Raw genomic sequence first — 17,701 nt, 5'->3', positions numbered from 1 at the left:
GGTCAACCAGCAAGACCAGTGTGACCAACATGACTAAGCTTGACGACCAGCATGACCAAAAAGAAATGCAACAGACACTATGCTGGTTAAAAGCTAGTTAATCAGGTAGATTATCAGCAAAGGGTGTTTTTGCTTTGATGATCAACTTTTCAAGCTGATCTGAAACCAGCTTATCAGCAAAAGCTGGTTCAGCAGGGAAATATGACCAAAAAAAACAAATTTTCAATAATTTAACACTTTGGGATACTGCTTATTATTTTTGTGCATGCTAAATGCTACATTTAAATAAATGAGAGTGTAGTTATGTCTGTGATAAAACTCTTTTCAAACAAAACAACAAAAATGAAAAAACAAAACAAAAAACAAAAACAAAACAAAAAAAAAACACCGCAAACTAAAGCAGTGGTCACACTAGACATTGCAGAATGGGCGACTGGTGCTGGACCGGAAGCCTGTTCGCAAAGTGGCCAACTAAACACAGTATAAAAAAGTGAATAAATTATATCTGATAACTTGATACTGGTCAGAGCAGAGTACTGCACACCCAGTCACAGCATAACAGTGTACAACTGATCTCTGGCAAGCGGTGCTTAACTTGGAGCTAACGTAGCAAGTAGCAGGCTGGCTATGGCAGGCTATGGACAAAAGTATCAGGACAGCTGCTTATTCTGTTTCTTCAGAAATCAAGGTTATTAAAAAATCTCTACTGCCCAGGGAAAGCTTTCTACTAGATTTTAAAGCACTGTTGTGAGGATTTGAATGCATTCAGCAACAGGAGCCTTAGTGAGGATAGGGTGTTGGATGATCATCACCCCACCTCATCCTCAACTCATCCCAAGTTTCTTACACCATATATATTTTTGCCAGACGTCCCCATCTTGGTAAATTCCATTGTCATGCAATGCAATTTAAATGTAATATAAATAATTACATTTCTCACACAATAGACGCCTAGTGTGACCGTGGCTTAACAGTGAGTAGGATGCTAAGAAACGTTTCATGGCCTCAGTATTTTATAAAGCTGCTCTACTTTCTAAAATGCTAACTGAGAAGTCTGTAGCATAAAGAAAAGATCAAGGGAAACTACAATCGCATTAAGATTAAAATATACAGAGATGGGCTGAAGGCCTGTCTGACTTCAGTCAGATTCACTACTACCTCCTACCTGTGGCAACAAATTAAAAAAAGATGCCATTTGCAAATCTGAATTTTATGTAAATACGCTGCGCTCCCAGGTGAAAAAAAGAACTGCAATCTGAATGCCATGTGCATGCAAAGCCAGTGTGCCAGAGCTATCTCTACTTAAAAGAAGTAATTTAACTTCTACACAGGTGTTATGTGTGTTCTAACAGGATTAGTAACAGCTCCATACCTTGAAACAAAGGATGACTGGTGTACTAAAGCTTGGGCCATGCAGGGATCAGCTACTCAGAATAGCAGTACAGTCTTGACAGCCATTAACACAGCACACAGCTCCAATGCCGTGTCACCATAGGTGACAGCAGGTGAGTTGAAGTTAAAAGAGTTAAAATGATAGTTCCCAGCATGCAGTGCGGCACTCACCCCGGCAGTGTTCTGCTGTCGTACGTCCAAAGCGGAAGCCAGTCCACCAAGAGCTTGCGGGTCTTCATATTTTACACTGAAACGGACGCAAGATGCAAGATTAGGTGATTCAGCACAGGAGTTGAACAATACTGTGCCCATTAATACTCAGACGAGCATAATATGTAGCGATGTCCTGATCAGGTTTAAAGAGCAGGTATTTAGAGGGCTTACTTTTTGCGCTGATCTGCAAGGGAGCTGGTTCTAGTCTGGGCAAACATGTCAAAATCGTCCCGAGGGTTTTGGGTGGACAGTGAGCTCAGAGTGCCACTCACACTCTCTCCTTCCATATCTACAGAGAAAGGCACAGGTTTAACCATATAAACCTGAATCCAATGGCAAAAGCTTGTGATGGTGTCAATACAAAGGGCACCATTTTGGCACCATTAAACATTTTGGTCCACATAAACATATATATATTTAAATGTAAACATATAATATTATATCATTGTGGTGCATAGTATGCTTTTAATGATAATAATATTATTGATCTCATCAGTGCTTAAAGAAATCTAACCAACAACATGTTTCATTATAAAGCAGAAATAGTCTAATAATTACTGGATAAATTTCCCATCATTTGGATTAGACAGCAGTTTTAAAGCTGCTGCTACTAGTGCATGTCACATTACTGTGCTAAATATTGTGATTGTGAATACGTCTTTAAGCATTGTGATTTTTTACCATATCGCCCACCTCTACATCATCATAACCAACAGAAATAACAACAGATATAAGATACATGACAACCACAAATATTTATCTGCTCCAGCAAGTCCTATTCTATTGACAATACTTCTCTACAGGGACTGGACAAGCTGTATCAGCAATGGGTGCAACCTAACCTAGCTGAATGCATTCATCATTAAAAAGGGTGTCCACAAACATTTGGACACACAGTGCATGTTTCTCCCAACAGCTAAGTGTAATAAGTAGAATACTGCTGGCCATACACAACTTAGTATGTTTGTGTGTGTGTGCACGTGTGTCTCACTCAGTCCTGCGAGCTGTGTGGAGAGGGAGGTGGCGGCAGCAGCAGCAGGGGTCAGGCTGGAGGGCGGTGTAGGGGTGGCTGCAGCACTGACCCGAGGACTGACAACAGCCGGAGAGCCAGGACCCAAATCTATCAGGTTATCCTCCTCTGAAGCCTCATTCAACACCTGCACATTAAAACACACACACACACACACACACACACACACGTGCACACACACAGCCCTATAAATTCACAGCTTATAACCGAACAGACTAAACGGAATATGGGCTCACTGTACACTGACTACATTTACAGGGAGCGAGTGGGGGCGGTGGTTTAGGATTCTGAGACTTACAGAGGTGTGTTTCTGCTCTTCATGTTATTAGTGTATCAGAGGAGAATAAAGAATGTTTGGGGGAATAAAAAACAAAGAAAGAATGATGCTGGATACAGGATCAGAACACAATAGGCTATTGTGAGTGTGTTTGTGAGACAGAGGCAGGATAAAGGGGAAAGAGGACCGTTCTAGTGTTTTCTAGAGAGAGTTTAAAGTTAAAACATGCCATATGGACCAGACCAGGCTGAGGCTGACGCGCTAAACACACATCAGCTGGTCATGTTTTAACTGTTCTCTCTTTTGACTGCATATACTGTTCATCATATATGCAGTAACCCCTACTATACTTGCCTTCCTCAGCTAGCCATTGCACAACACAAAATAAACAGAAAAATAACATAACCATTGACACATCAGCATGCAAGATCACTGACAAACAACCACCAAACAGGAGTTCTGTTGCAAAGAAGCCGACAAATAAGCTTCTTTTTTTATTCACCATCAAATAAACATACTGATGGCAGAGCCAAAAACAGAACACATGCTTTATTAGGAGGATTTTATGGGAATAAGTAATAAATCAATTAGGATATGATAGATATTAGTAACATAATAACTCACCCCATTGTTCTGTGCTACTCTGCCCACTCTGTACCTCTCATACCTGTAACCACAAAAGCTGCAAGTCAGTCTGCACTGCCCAAACACACAGTAACATACACCAGGAAGAACACAATGCCTTTTCCAATCTAAATCCTATTGCACAGTTTCATAGATTTTTACGTCTGATTTAAGCACTGAAATTCCGATTAGCTGAGTAGTTCAATCAAGTGTAATTAAAGACCAAGCTTTGCTCACAACTGCATGCTTTCTTAGCAAATATCAATATTTTGGTAGGTTGGACACACTTTAGAGAACACTGGCCAATATCCCATTCATGTAAATTCATCTTTTTTGTCAAAAGGGCCACACTTTGAGTAATCTATTCAACTCAGACATGTATGACAGTGAATAGTCTGATCAAGACTTGAATGAATTCAAGATGAATTCACTGACAAAGCTCCAGGCAATACACTGTTGTAAGTTCTGTCAGAGTATAGTGCTAGATCATAGGCATCTAAGAACTTCCTATTAATAAATTAACAAAAACATTTTTTTACATTGCGATTTTATGTCTCAAAGAAGTCTAGTATTTACAGCTATCACAGAAAACACTACATGTCCAAATGTTTTTTGACATTTCCCGGACTTCTAATGAAAACCTTCCACTACTTTTAGCTGCACCCATTGCTGACACAGATCTGCAAGTGCATGCGCACACACAGCTTCTTTATCTGCTCCCGAGAGTCTTGCCTAGAGAGACTAAACATGAACCTATTGGCACCATGCCTAATGCCAGGCGTGGGTTAATGGGGCATAAAGTCACCCAGCAGTGGAACGGTGTTCTCTGGAATGATGATGTTCAATCCAATACTTTTGGGATGAGCTGGGGTGGTGATCATACAACATCTTGACGTCACTAACAGTCTTGTCGCTGAATGCTCCACAAATCTAGTAGAAAGCCTTCTCTGGACAGAAGATACAGTTACTCCAACAAAAGCTGGATGAACTCATTTTTAATAGCCTTGATTTTAGAGGATGACCATGAGCAAGCAGGTGTCTCAATACTTTTGTCCATATAGTGCATTGATAGCTTTACTAAAAAGACCAAATTGTTGAATAAAGAGTTTACTGGGCAAAGAAAAAAAAAATATTCCACAGTACCAGAGTAGATGTTAACTTCAGTCTACTAACCTAGCAAACAATGTCAAAACATCTGAAGCTTCTGAGGAACATTCTTCTTAGCCCATCAATCAAACGCTTGTTCTGAAACTTTTTAATAAGCTACAGCCTACAAAAAAGTCTGACATCTCCGCACTAAATAAATCTAATTCAAAATCAATGATGCACTCCAAATTGAGTTATTGGGATATTTGTGCCCAACCTACCAACAGCTGCTACAAAGGAATGCCTGTCCTCATGCAGAATGGACAGGTCAGTTTTGTATTTTGCATGTTGTTCTTGGATCAAGAAATATTCTATATTTTAAAGCAACCCAGTGGTCAATCACCTCTCATATCGCAGGAAGATGTTATTTAAGTCATCATTGACATGCAGCAGCTCTTCAGTGACCTCCTCGTTGGAGACGCGGGAGATGAGCTCCACTAGCCTGTGCTGCATGGCCCGACACGTCCTGTTCAGCTCCTGGTCACACAAATCATATACATCACTTGCAGCTCTTCAGATCTTGTAACTGTAGGTACTTCTATATTACGCTAGTTTAATGTGATGGTTTAGATACAGATCTGGATCAGTGAAGCTTCTATCCACAGCTCAGGTATACTGTTATAATACGTCAGTCCTACCTAATGTACTGAAATAGCAGGAGAACATGAACTCTACTGCAGAGCATGTTTCCATCCTTCTTGTCAGCTGCCTCTATATACTGTGCTACTACTCCCCCTAGTGGCACATTTCTGAATCGGCCATTTGTAGATGCTCCACTTGGATGCAGGCAGAAGAAGGCTATCAACACAGACGTTTGTGGCAAAACAAGTATTAAGTTCTTTGTGCATGCGAGGGAGAACTGGAGAGATATAGGACCTGGAGGAGTTCAAGGTCAGAAGTCTCCTCTTGGCCTGGCACCATTTCAGTCAGCATCTCTGACATCACTTTGCAGTTTCCACGCACAACGTCCAGCTCGCTCCTCAGCCTGGCGATCTGTTATGGTACGCACATAAAGACATACGTAAATATTACACTGCTGTCTTAATTATGGGTGATCAAACTCAAATCAAATGACCCGTCTTCACAACTCGCTGTTAAAATACATGTTTAACAAAATATAAGATAGAAACTTCACAGACTTTTGTGTTCATGCGTTAGATGGACGGTATACAATACAGGGCCACAGGGGTGATGAAACTGACCTGTTCTGGATTGGCTGAGATTGGCCCAGTAATGCTAGGAATCTGAGGAGAGTTGAAGTCAGAAGTTGGGACAGCAGCAGCTGTCTGAGGCATCTGAACTGCTGGTTTGGGCTGAGGAGGTGCTTTGTACTTATGTGAAGCTGGGTCTATCTCTGGGACTCCCTGGAAAATGTACGCAATAAAAAGTATTTCACAAAAAGGTGAACAATATGGTCAGGTCCATAAGTGTTTGGACAGTGACAGAGCATCTTATCTATGAAGGAACGAAGATGGATACCAGCAGAAAATGAGTATAATCTTTAAATATATATTAAAAAACGGGTCTGGATACTTTTAAAAGTTCATCAAATTAATAAAAGCTGAAAGTCACATGACTGGAAAAGAGCTCCTGCATCCATCAAATTAATATGATGGTACACATCTGCATATTTGACTTCCTTTAATAATTCTGTGAGGGTCTTTTTTTTAACAGGTAGAGCTTTCTAACTGGACTGTGGTGATACTGCAATTGCAATATCAAAGTCTATAATTCATATTTAAGTATTTTTGTAATTTAAATATTTCTCTTAATTCAAATTCAAAACGTCATTAAAGTGCTCTGTGCATGATGTGCAAGGCGTCATACTCTCTGGGGGGTGTGAATGGGCGAGAGAGCATCCAGGTCGGCCATGGGAAACTCAATGCCTTTCCTCTTCAGCTCCTCATAAATGTGGACAACTCCGGTCAGGTCTGGACTGCTTCTAAACGCATCTGCCCAAGCCTGCAAGAAAACACAAAGCCCTCAGCACATAAATTCAATGCATTAACACACACACCTTGTGTTGCTGCCACAAGGATGTGTGCAATATATATATATATATATATATATATATATATATATATATATATATATATATATATATATATATATATATATATATATATATACACATATACATACATACATACATACATATATATACGCACACGCACGCACGCACGCACGCACGCACGCACGCACGCACAATGAAGGTGACAGAAGCAGCTGGAAGGCTAAAGGACAAAAAGAGATTAAATCTCCAAAGCAGAGAGGAGTCTGATGAGAGGCACTGTTTGGTGTGTACAGCACAACGGGTGCAAGTAAATCCCCAAATGACCTTGCGAATCAACTTGACTTGTCTTTAACCTAAACAACTTAAAAATTGTTTCAAATCATAATAACAGTGAATCCTCACTGCACCAGGCCCACCAGACCAACCCTGTAGTCTCACTGAGTATGTACTGAGGAGTATTTCTCCAACAAGCCTCTACAGTACTTCTAAACCCAAACTTAACACCTCAGTAAAGTAGGGCTCGACTCCGTGCAGTGTATAGTGGTTAGATCAAAGATAACAGAGGTCTTCTAGATAAGAATAGATACTGACAGGCTAAAATACACAACCAACATACCAACTACATACACTATTGACTGATAATGGTTACAGAGCTTTATTAATATTGCCACCATCTTCCAATATTTTTTAAGCTGCCTGTTTGATCCAATAACAAACTCTTCGAATCAGGGATGGACTGGCCATCAGGAGGACCCCCCCCCCCAAAACTATAGGATATTTATGGAGTTGGATTTATCACTGTTTTATCTCTAGCTCTCTAGCAACGTTTCCAAAACTCTGTTTACTTAAAAATCCAGGGCTGGATTTAGCTCTCAGTCCCATCCTGCTTCTAATATAAGAAGAATGTTCATTGTGTTTTTTGGTTTCGAGGCTTTAATGCTTATGAACCAAAATGCTCACCTAAATTATGCCAATATAGAGTAGGAACATATAAGACAATCATGTACAAATGACATATACTGCAGTCTGAGCATATATAGGTATAGACAATAAGGTAAAAAAAATGAAAAAAAAAAAACTGTTGAATGCATCCATTCTTTTCAATGCCTGCTTATGCAGCCTCTTAATATAAGAATCTAGCATTGCATAGTCATGTGAGTTCCTGTCTCTTATCGCCCACTCTTTTGTAAACTGGTTGCACATTTCAGCTAAAATTTGAGTTTGCCTGTCATTGCCTACCAGCATTTCACCTGCTCTTTATAACTAAGAATTGGGACTGAGGTCTATAGCAGTCATCTAGGAATGTGAGTCTGCTAGGATATGAAGCGCCACATTAATGCAAAAGTGGCTAAAATGGGCAGGAACTTTCTCAAGGCTGTGGTATAAACAGTAACCAACAGGATTGAGGCTGTTATTAATGCAAGGGGACGTATAACCGGGTTTGAGAAGACCATCTTAAAAAAAAAAAACAAACAAAAAAAAACAACCACACACATACATACATGCATACATACATACATACACACATATATATACACATATATATATTACACCATACTGTTTAGATTAGAATACTTACTTGAATCAGTGCCAGCACCTTGTCCTGCACGATGGTGGGGGGGTTGTTTTTCGGAGAAATGATTTTCACCAGCACGCCGTCGATAAAGTCACGGGTGGCCACGAGCACGTGGAAGCGGTGGCCGCAGTTCTTCACACAAGTCTCCAGCACCTGGGGGAATAGAGGGGTGCTTCAGTTCCAGCTCTGACTGATAAATTATTTTTGCACAATAACAACAAGTTCAAATGATTCTGTCTGACAGCCAAGAGATGCTCTAAGCTAATGAGCCAAGAATATCAAAGAGCAAGGCAAAGCATGAAGCTGAGAAGGCACAAATCAGCTCATTAAGGAAATATAAACAGCCTCTGGTTGGTGTAGCTGTAATACTCAGTGCTTGCTCACTGTCAAGTATTAATCAGGGATAGAAGCGGGAATGCACAAACACGGCAGATTTCCCACAGAGACTTAGCTGAACGGTACACAGAGACTTGTTAAGGTCTCCGCACAGAAGTGCCCCCCACCAAATTTGGACCCACAACCAGCTGTACTCACTGTCAGAGCCAGCATCACCTCCCGGAAGTTTCGGTTTGCGTTCAGCCTTTTCTTGACGGCGCGGATGGCATCTTTGGGCCTGCACAAACAGTGGATTAGAGGAGGAGATTAAAGAGGTGTTGATCTGAATGGATTAAGACTACCACTATGGTAATTACACATCATTAATCTTGGATCAGCTTTGAACATTAATACTGCAGTCACTAATTATGGGCCCACTTATGCTGGTCACGATCACTGAGGAATATTCATTTTTCCCTTCCAGAGAAAGAAAGAAAAAAAAAAAAAAAAAAAAAAAAAAAAAAAAAAAAAAGCACCCCACAGTAATAACAAAGCTACTAAAGGACTAAAAGACTTGAGCGATCACAAAAGCGATCTCCATATCTGAAGTTTATTGGGGTTACTGTGCAAAGTTTCCAGTGCTGGGATCAAAGCTTATCCTTCAGCAGGTGCCTTTTTACTTGCTCCAACTCTCTGTGGTTGGGAACACTAATGAGCTTTTTATAAAGGCTGAGATGAACGTGCAAAGCTGCTGCTTTCTCAATCAGTCACATCTCTTGAGGACCATTTAGAGCCTCCAAGACATGAAGAGCATTTCAAACTGATTGAGTGAGGTCACTGAAGAGCCCCTCCCCCTTTTATTTGAAAGATTTACATCCATTTCTTTAAACCCGTAAAAGGGTTCTTACTCATACATCTCTTGTACAAAGCTGGTTCTTTAAACTAAAAGTGGTTCTTCTATGGCTTCATTTAAAGAACCCTTTGTAGCACCTTTATGAGTGTAGATCATTCATCTGTTTTATTGCTGTATGATTTTTTTTTAACTGTCGTATAAAGAACAACTTAGGTAAGTTTAACTGTTTTTTTTTTTTTTTTGAGCTATTTTGGATCGAGCTGAACAGGATTACACTAGAAGAAATTAACAATGAGTGTTCATTTGCTACTCAGAATCAGCATCCGCAATGCCTTGCTGAAGCACCGCCCCACACAAAACAAGTCCTTTTATTAGAAGGGCCTAAATGACCACCCATGAGGGAGCTATCAAGCTAGGATTTCAAGCTTTTAAAGGCTACACCACTTCTATTAACTGGGCTACAGGTTAGGGCTGCACAATATATCGTTTTAGCATCGCCGTCGCACTGCATGCATTGCAGGATGCGCAATGTCACATAAAGCAAATTAAGTTATATACATCACGTTACATTTCATTTAAAACAACATATCTACAAAAGTCAGACTATATCTGCCATTATCATATATTTCGGTCCAATCCTCAATACACAGAGGTCATTAATAACATCATGACACGCTGGATCACTGACATCACTAACCTACTGTTGCTTGAATATGTGCTTAATTACTAGACAGTTGTCCACTATCACGGTTGTATTGTAATGGGAACTCTATAATGAGTGAATATTGTCAAATAATAATAATAATAATTTGCCTTTATTGTCATTTATACTTGTTGTACAGTACAACAAAAGTCCTCTCTATGCATAACCCAGCTTTAAAAGCTGGCGTCAGAGCACAGTGTCAGCCAAGATTCGCTATACAGCTTCACCCATATGTGATATGCAAAGACTATTTGTATGAGAAAGACACAGAACATTGCTCAAATTCTTGTAGTCTCCCACTGCAAGCTCCGACACAAAAGCATAGGCCCGGCCAAGTAACCTGCTGTTGTCCTGCAACACAAAACTCTCTTTTCTCTCACACAGAACAGAGGCACGCCTGTGGTGCCAGTCATATGTATGTGTGTGTGCGCGAGAGAGACAGTGAGAGATCACTCTCAGTGAAGGGTTGGTGTAAGATAGTCTAATATGTTGGTGGCAGCAGTGTAGTCATGAGAAACTGCTTCGCTGCGTAAATCAACTGGAGTATTTATCAGCCACCAGAACACACACACAATGCAGCAAAACCATGTCCATTCAAGCTGCTTTAAAAGAGGGTCTGTTTTCCAGAGTGTGAGTCAGCCAGAGCTGCAGTGAGTCATCAGTGAACACTGTGTTTGTGTGTGTGTGTGTGTGTGTGGTGTACACTTACCCTTCCTCTGTCTCGTTGATAATATCACAAATCTCCATGTTGAGCGTCCAGTCCTCATTCTGCAGGGAGCCATCAGTGGCCTTCTCTGTAACAAGCAGGACAAAGTTAGTTAGCACAGAATTACAATTTTTAGATTCTTTGGTTTATTATCAGAGCAGTTCAGATGCAAATGAATGAACTGAATACTGTGAGCTTTTTCGTGGGAATGATTAACCAACAGAAGAACTAATCTGAACAAATCTGTTAACCATAAGCCTGCCAGATAAAAGTCCCTTTATGCACCTGTCTAGGGATGTAAATATATGTCACTGAATCTACACATTAATGCATCATTTATATTAATTAAACACACAATGACACTAAATCATAATGATATCTGCAAATAATGTTATTTGCTGATGTTAAATATGTTAAATATCTTATTGTAATGAATTTCTATTACAGTGTTGATTAGATTTGACTGCTAATTCAAACCAGTATTTGACAGCTTTTATTTTGTTCCACAGGAGCAAAGCTTTAGGTGATGCTGACACAAAGACAGATATGTTCACCCTTTGTGTTGGACACAGATGAAATATGGCCTCTGCCTTTAACCCTTCCATGCAGTGAACCCACACATATCATCGCTGTCCAATGAAAAAGCATTGATGTAAAATAACAGTTTATTCCAAGACATTTTAGAGCATTTCTATTGTTCCATTCATCCAGAAACTTTTACACAGTATACGGGGCAGCTACAGGGTTCAAACAATGGAGAAAACTTTTTTAAAGGACAGCAGCGATATATACTAGTGCGCAAACACACACAGTGGACAGTGAAGGGTGGGCAGCCATCGGTGGAGCACCCAGGGAGCAGATAAATCCTTGCTTATGGGCTCAAAAGTGGCAGCTTGCCAAGCCCAGGTATCGAACCCACAACTCTGTGATCAATAGCCCGGTGCTCTAAGTGCTGTGCCTCCACAGTATGACAATTCAAAAGCGGCAGACCCTGTCTCATTTCACCTTTCTGTCACTCCGAGACCAGGTGCTCGACTTCACTCTCTCAGACAAGTTTTTACCATCAACACACTGGTTGCCCAGCAGTTAGCCAATAGCAGCTGCACTGAGATGTCCGATACTCTTTGGATCTGTTGCTGAGCAAAGCAAAGGCTAGCTTAGCGAGTGGGCTACTGATCCAAAACCATGTGGAAAAGGACCAGCTTTCTGTCCTTCCAACACCAGTCGCTCAATCGTAGTCAGCCATTCTTATTTAAATGTTTACAAGTCTGCTTTCGGTCAGCCAGACCTGATTTTGTACTGTGATGGGCAGACTGGTATCCTGCTAACTAAGCTAATGCTAACCAGCTTCTCTCTCCTGATTCAGAACAGTTCTGAAAAGTGGATGCCTGTCAACCCTATACTGCAGTGCTCTAATCCAGTGATCAACCCTATACTGCAGTGCTCTAATCCAGTGATCAACCCTATACTGCAGTGCTCTAATCCAGTGATCAACCCTATACTGCAGTGCTCTAATCCAGTGATCAACCCTATACTGCAGTGCTCTAATCCAGTGATCAACCCTATACTGCAGTGCTCTAATCCAGTGATCAACCCTATACTGCAGTGCTCTAATCCAGTGATCAACCCTATACTGCAGTGCTCTAATCCAGTGATCAACCCTATACTACAGTGCTCTAATCCAGTGATCAACCCTATACTACAGTGCTCTATCCAGTGATCAACCCTATACTGCAAGTTGTCTACCTTAAGACATGACTGTCAAACTTTTAAGAAGTACAAATCACTGTGAATATTAATTTTATTATAACGTCAAGATGTCGTTTTAGAAGCCTCTATAGCTCTCTTCATCTTTCTGGACAGCCCAACTAAATCCAAAATTTTCATCCCTGAACTACCTTGTACGTTCACACTGATCTAGGACCAAGGTTGGGCGATATGGTAAAAATACTATATAAAACTACTAACCACATTTATCACAATACATGCAATCACAGAATAAATACATCAGTAGCGACAGATTCTTAAAAACTACTACTCAAATACTCTTCCAGATTGAATACAGGGATTTTTATCCAACATCTGCTGCACTTCATCTAATTAAACCACTCTAATCACACAGTTTGTAATGAGATGTGCAGTTGATCAGTGTTTATTAAGCACTAAAAATATCCTTGATATGCAAATAAACAAATGCAACAAAATGTATCACAATATGAAAAATATCGTACTGCCCAGCTCTACTAGGACCTATCCCAAAAAAACAAAACCCCCAAAAACTTCAGTTTAATACAATCAAAAATAATTTCTGTTCCACAAAGGCCTGAGATTAGGCCCAGGGAGCGGATCCATAATTGACAGATAAAGTGGCTGTTATTGCCCAAGGCTATATTGCAATCTAGCTAAACTGTCACAGCATGTATCCTCAGCTTGTTCAGCCTGTATAATCAGAAGAATGCGAGACGCTCTCTTTTCTCTGGTGACCACATAACTGGAACATAGACAAAACCACAGCTACCACCGCTGCATTGTGGGACATGCTGCTTGAGTGTCTCCTGGTATTTTTTGGGCCACCAGAGTTTAACAGAAACAAACTGTTCTTTTTGAAAGGACAGATTAGATAAAGAAAGTATGCAGACGGAATTCACCTAAACGGTGGGCAGAGAGCTATTTTCACATGTGCTTTCCCCATGTTGTGGCCTTGATGACGCAATAAAAGAAAAAAAAACAAAAAAAACCTTTTTGGAATTTTTTTTGTAATGGAATTTTTGATGGTGTAACCTAATCTCCTAGTCGATCAGCCCAGACATGTTTGGTGTGATAAACCATTATTTAATGTATTATTTAATTCTGCACCAAAGCTCACAGTAAGGCTAACAGAAACTTGAGGCCATCAGGTCAGCTCTGTGCTTGACACTGCATGACATAAGCTACTGTAACTACTAGGGATACCCGATTTTCATCTGCCGATACCTAGCAGAGATACAGATACCAACTGATCCTGATATTTAAAGTGTTGCAATTTTTTTTAGGTTGTAGCCAAATGCGATATAATAAGCTTGAAAGAACAGCATTTACTGGTTGAGTAACTGCACATTTAAAAAGTTTCAGAGCTATGAAAAAATAAAAAGTGCCACAATGCAGTAACACATGCAAGTAGGGAAGTATAATCTTGCTAAACTTAACCAACCAGCTTCTTTATTGGTGTTAAAACTCATATTTCAGTGATGTATAAAAAAATGGCAGTTTAGAAACAAAAGCTTATGCAGCAGTTTCAGCTTCAAGTACACATCTAAACTTCTAAAAACACATCTAAATGCCTGGCCTTTAAACAAGCTGCTTAAACTTAACCTTTGGTTTGAGAAAAAAGGTAAAGTAAAAGTTCCAATAAATGTCTTTTTAATGATAGTACCTACTTATGACCGGCTTTTACTGTTTTTTTAATGTTTGATTTCATAAAGTATGCAAAAAAAAAAAACATGTAGGGCATCAGTAAGCTTTATGGCATCAGTGCCGATACCAATACTGTGTGCAGGTGCCCATATCAGCGCCTAAGCAATATGGTATTGGTGCAAAATTAGTAACTACTATTTCTTTTTATACTGAAAATGGGAGTCAGCATATGGGGTTGGGTCAGATGGAAAAGAGCAATAAAAGAACTATAAATGACTGCATGATTAGATTTGTTTTACATTTTTGCAATCCAAATGTTGACTTATTGATGAGACAACGTTAGTACACTTCGATATGCTTAAAAGAAAATGTGATATATAATACAATATGAAGAAAACCTTAAAAGAGTATAACGTTAAAGTATTAAATGAACTCTCAACATTTAAATAGCAATTTAATTAGCAAATACCTACCGGTGTACCTAAGTTATATATATCAGGAGCAAAAGTGAGTGAAAAATTTCCATAGTCCTTCACAGTTGCAAAAACATCTATATATACAAAATAACAAATACAGAATACATATTTACAATAACTTACAGTACATGTACACTATACACATACATTATTGCACACGTATATATGTATATATATGTGTGTGTGTGTGAAATGTTTACATTCCTATATACACATGTAGACAGTGTATACGATTAAACAAATAACAGCTTGTACTGTATGCTGCATTGCAAGTGTATTTATTATGGGAGAGGAGAGTTTCTTATGGTTTTCATAGTATTAAACAGCATTAAGAATTAAACAAGCATAGCTTACTCATTTAAACTGCAGATACACAGAATAAAGCTCTACTGGGTAGCTCATAATAAGCTTTGCGGCCAAGACACAGTGATGCAAGACCGCAGGCTGACCTTTTCACCTCTCTGTGCCCTGCAGTCTTTTCCAAAACAACCCACCTGCCTTGATCACTACTCAACCAAAGAGCCAGGCCTTTCCTTTTCCTTTCACACCCTGTCCGTGTTAGCACAAACAGCCTGCACTTAACCAGAGCCAGCTGGGCTGTAAGAGCTTCAGTGAGGCACAGATCATGTCTGCTACGTTAGGAGTTAAAAGGCAAAACCCGAGGGCCTCCGTTTTTCTCATCCGCACCGCAGCTTCTAATTTAACAGCACCTGCCTGAAAGCAAACCCTATGAGTCACGGTGCCTCATGCTCAGTGGGGCTAGAACTGAACTTCACCTCAGATGTACCCAACATCTTAAAGACAACAGTATTTGTTTCCCAATTGGCATAACAATTTAGCATTGAGAATTTTCCCTCTGGGTAAGGGCTCTGACAGGTGTAATTATGCTCTTTTGACATAGTGGTTACACTGGAAGGGCTTATACTGCAAGAAGGTTGCATTTATCAAATAATATTGTTATAACCTAATATTAACCCAATATATTGCCGAGTTCCCATATAAAAAAATCTATATATATACACAAAATGTGTTCAAATATATTTTTTTCAATATATAAAAACACTTTTTAAATGTATTATTAAACATTACTTCGCTTAATCCATTCTTAAATCACTGGGAGCATTCATTGCCATTATGAGACAGATATAGAAAGCCCATCAGTGCAGAGGTTTCAAACCCAGACTGAATATCGGCCAAAACCGACATACAGCTGATCTCTCATCCACCTCGAACCCATCTCGACCCTTCCATCTCAACATAATCAAACTCCTAATATTATACAGTCCTTTGAATCAACTACTGAAGGGAATCTGATCAATTTTGTCAGGCTGGAGCTGTGACTTGGCACTTCTGCTTCTCTCTAGGACAGAAGCTGACATCAATCAGCCGCTCTGGGCCTCTGTTCAGCTTTGTAGTGCCACTGAGCTGTCTATACCACGGTGGAGGAGGGGCTGGAGCGCAGAGCCAGCTTTCACGGCTGACTGAAGACTCTTCCTCTAGCCTGGCGAACTGCAAAGTTGCAGGACCTCGTCCATGCCTTATTCATGTGCCGGCCTTTCGCTTATTATTAAATTGTCCAATCTGAGTGGGACTGGGTTAGCATACTGTGCATGCCTGCCGTTCTGGCCTGCTCGCTCGCCACCGCCAGTGGCAGCCCTGGGCTCTCACCCATCACACCTGTTCATTCTGCCTGTTCTGTCCATTGTCCACTTTCATGATAACCATGAGCTGCCTCGTGAACAGAAATAGCCAAAATGTCTGAATTGAATAGCTTAATACTTATTATTTTTATTATTATTAACACTTGATTATTACTTGAGAAGATTTGTATTTTAGTATAATTAATACTAAATATATGTACTCTTTATTCAAAGTTTTATTTCTGATGTAACCAATTTTTTTTCTCCCCAATTCAGATCGCTAATTACCCAACCCAAGCATATTCTCCCTCTAAAACATCCAATGCTCCCGACAGTGGGTTGGTGAAGACTGACACACGTCTCCTCCTACATGTGGGCAGAACTGCTGCCTTTGCAACTTCACTGCAACCAACACGCTTGAAGGAAAGCGCTGTGTACCCGGCTATAATACACAAACCAGCAGACGTCCCGGCTGTAGGAAGAAAGTTAAAGTATCCCCCCTCTAGAGAGCAAGGCCAACCGCGTTCTCTTAGTGACCCAGCTGCAGAGGGCTAGCAGCATTATCGGGATTCGGTCTAACGATCCTCAGGTCATAGTGACGTGCCTCATTCCGCTGGGCCTGTCATGACCCCTCTCTTCATTACATTTCTAAGAGTATTTTTTCTCTTTTTTAACTCAATCAGTTGCAAATTTTAAATGACAAAAACCCAACCAAACTCATCTCAGTAAAAATGTCAAATGAAACTGCCCACAACAGCCCTAACAGACTACTTCTGCCCAGTAGTTTAAATAGACTGACTTTTTTGACACAGAAAACCATACTTTCAGTTAAGGTATTATTTTCACCCTGGCTTTTTAACAAGCTTACCTATTAAACTATCTAACAAAATACAATACCCTTATTTTACTAGTTTTTATATGCTTTGGAACTAGTCTATTCAGCAAGATTCAATAACGTAATTTAACTATAGTTTTTAACAAAATATGAACCTCAAACTAGCTATTAAAGTATTTAACAAAATACAATAATTTACGTTTTTAGGCAAAATACAAATATTTAACAAATATACATAAAAAATGTTTTGTGAATCCTATAAATACTTGCAGCTAGTCAACAAAAAAGTGCATTAGATTGTTTTAAAAAAAAAGCAACATTGAAAACATTTGGATGCTAAATTGGTTAAAGGGTCCATGTCTACGTATTAGTGGGGGGAAAAAAAAAAGTGTAGATGGTAGATAGAAGAGTGCTGGGGAGGTTGCTGTTGTACTGCTCACACTGCTGTGATTTCCAGAGGACTGTAACAGTAGCTAGAATAAAAGAACCTCATTTCGTATGCCACTGA

At 39.8% G+C, this 17,701-nt stretch overlaps 1 protein-coding gene across 4 annotated transcripts in view; it reads right to left on the bottom strand.

Annotated features, from left to right (window-relative positions):
- tom1l2a (target of myb1 like 2 membrane trafficking protein a) overlaps positions 1 to 17,701 on the bottom strand; it is a 35,043-nt gene that overhangs the window by 10,598 nt on the left and 6,744 nt on the right. For all 4 annotated transcript variants that reach the window (XM_072694481.1, XM_072694477.1, XM_072694478.1 and 1 more), the window contains exons 2-12: positions 10,853 to 10,937; positions 8,807 to 8,885; positions 8,276 to 8,425; positions 6,510 to 6,644; positions 5,885 to 6,046; positions 5,559 to 5,675; positions 5,026 to 5,159; positions 3,537 to 3,579; positions 2,597 to 2,762; positions 1,777 to 1,894; positions 1,564 to 1,639 (exon numbers count right to left, since the gene is read on the bottom strand). In XM_072694481.1, coding sequence (XP_072550582.1) covers positions 1,564 to 1,639; positions 1,777 to 1,894; positions 2,597 to 2,762; positions 3,537 to 3,579; positions 5,026 to 5,159; positions 5,559 to 5,675; positions 5,885 to 6,046; positions 6,510 to 6,644; positions 8,276 to 8,425; positions 8,807 to 8,885; positions 10,853 to 10,937 — 1,265 coding nt within the window. The remainder of the gene's footprint in view (positions 1 to 1,563; positions 1,640 to 1,776; positions 1,895 to 2,596; positions 2,763 to 3,536; positions 3,580 to 5,025; positions 5,160 to 5,558; positions 5,676 to 5,884; positions 6,047 to 6,509; positions 6,645 to 8,275; positions 8,426 to 8,806; positions 8,886 to 10,852; positions 10,938 to 17,701) is intronic.

The sequence above is a fragment of the Salminus brasiliensis genome, chromosome 12, assembly GCF_030463535.1.
Source record: "Salminus brasiliensis chromosome 12, fSalBra1.hap2, whole genome shotgun sequence".
Taxonomy (NCBI): domain Eukaryota; kingdom Metazoa; phylum Chordata; class Actinopteri; order Characiformes; family Bryconidae; genus Salminus; species Salminus brasiliensis.
This window is presented reverse-complemented; position numbering and strand designations above follow the sequence as displayed.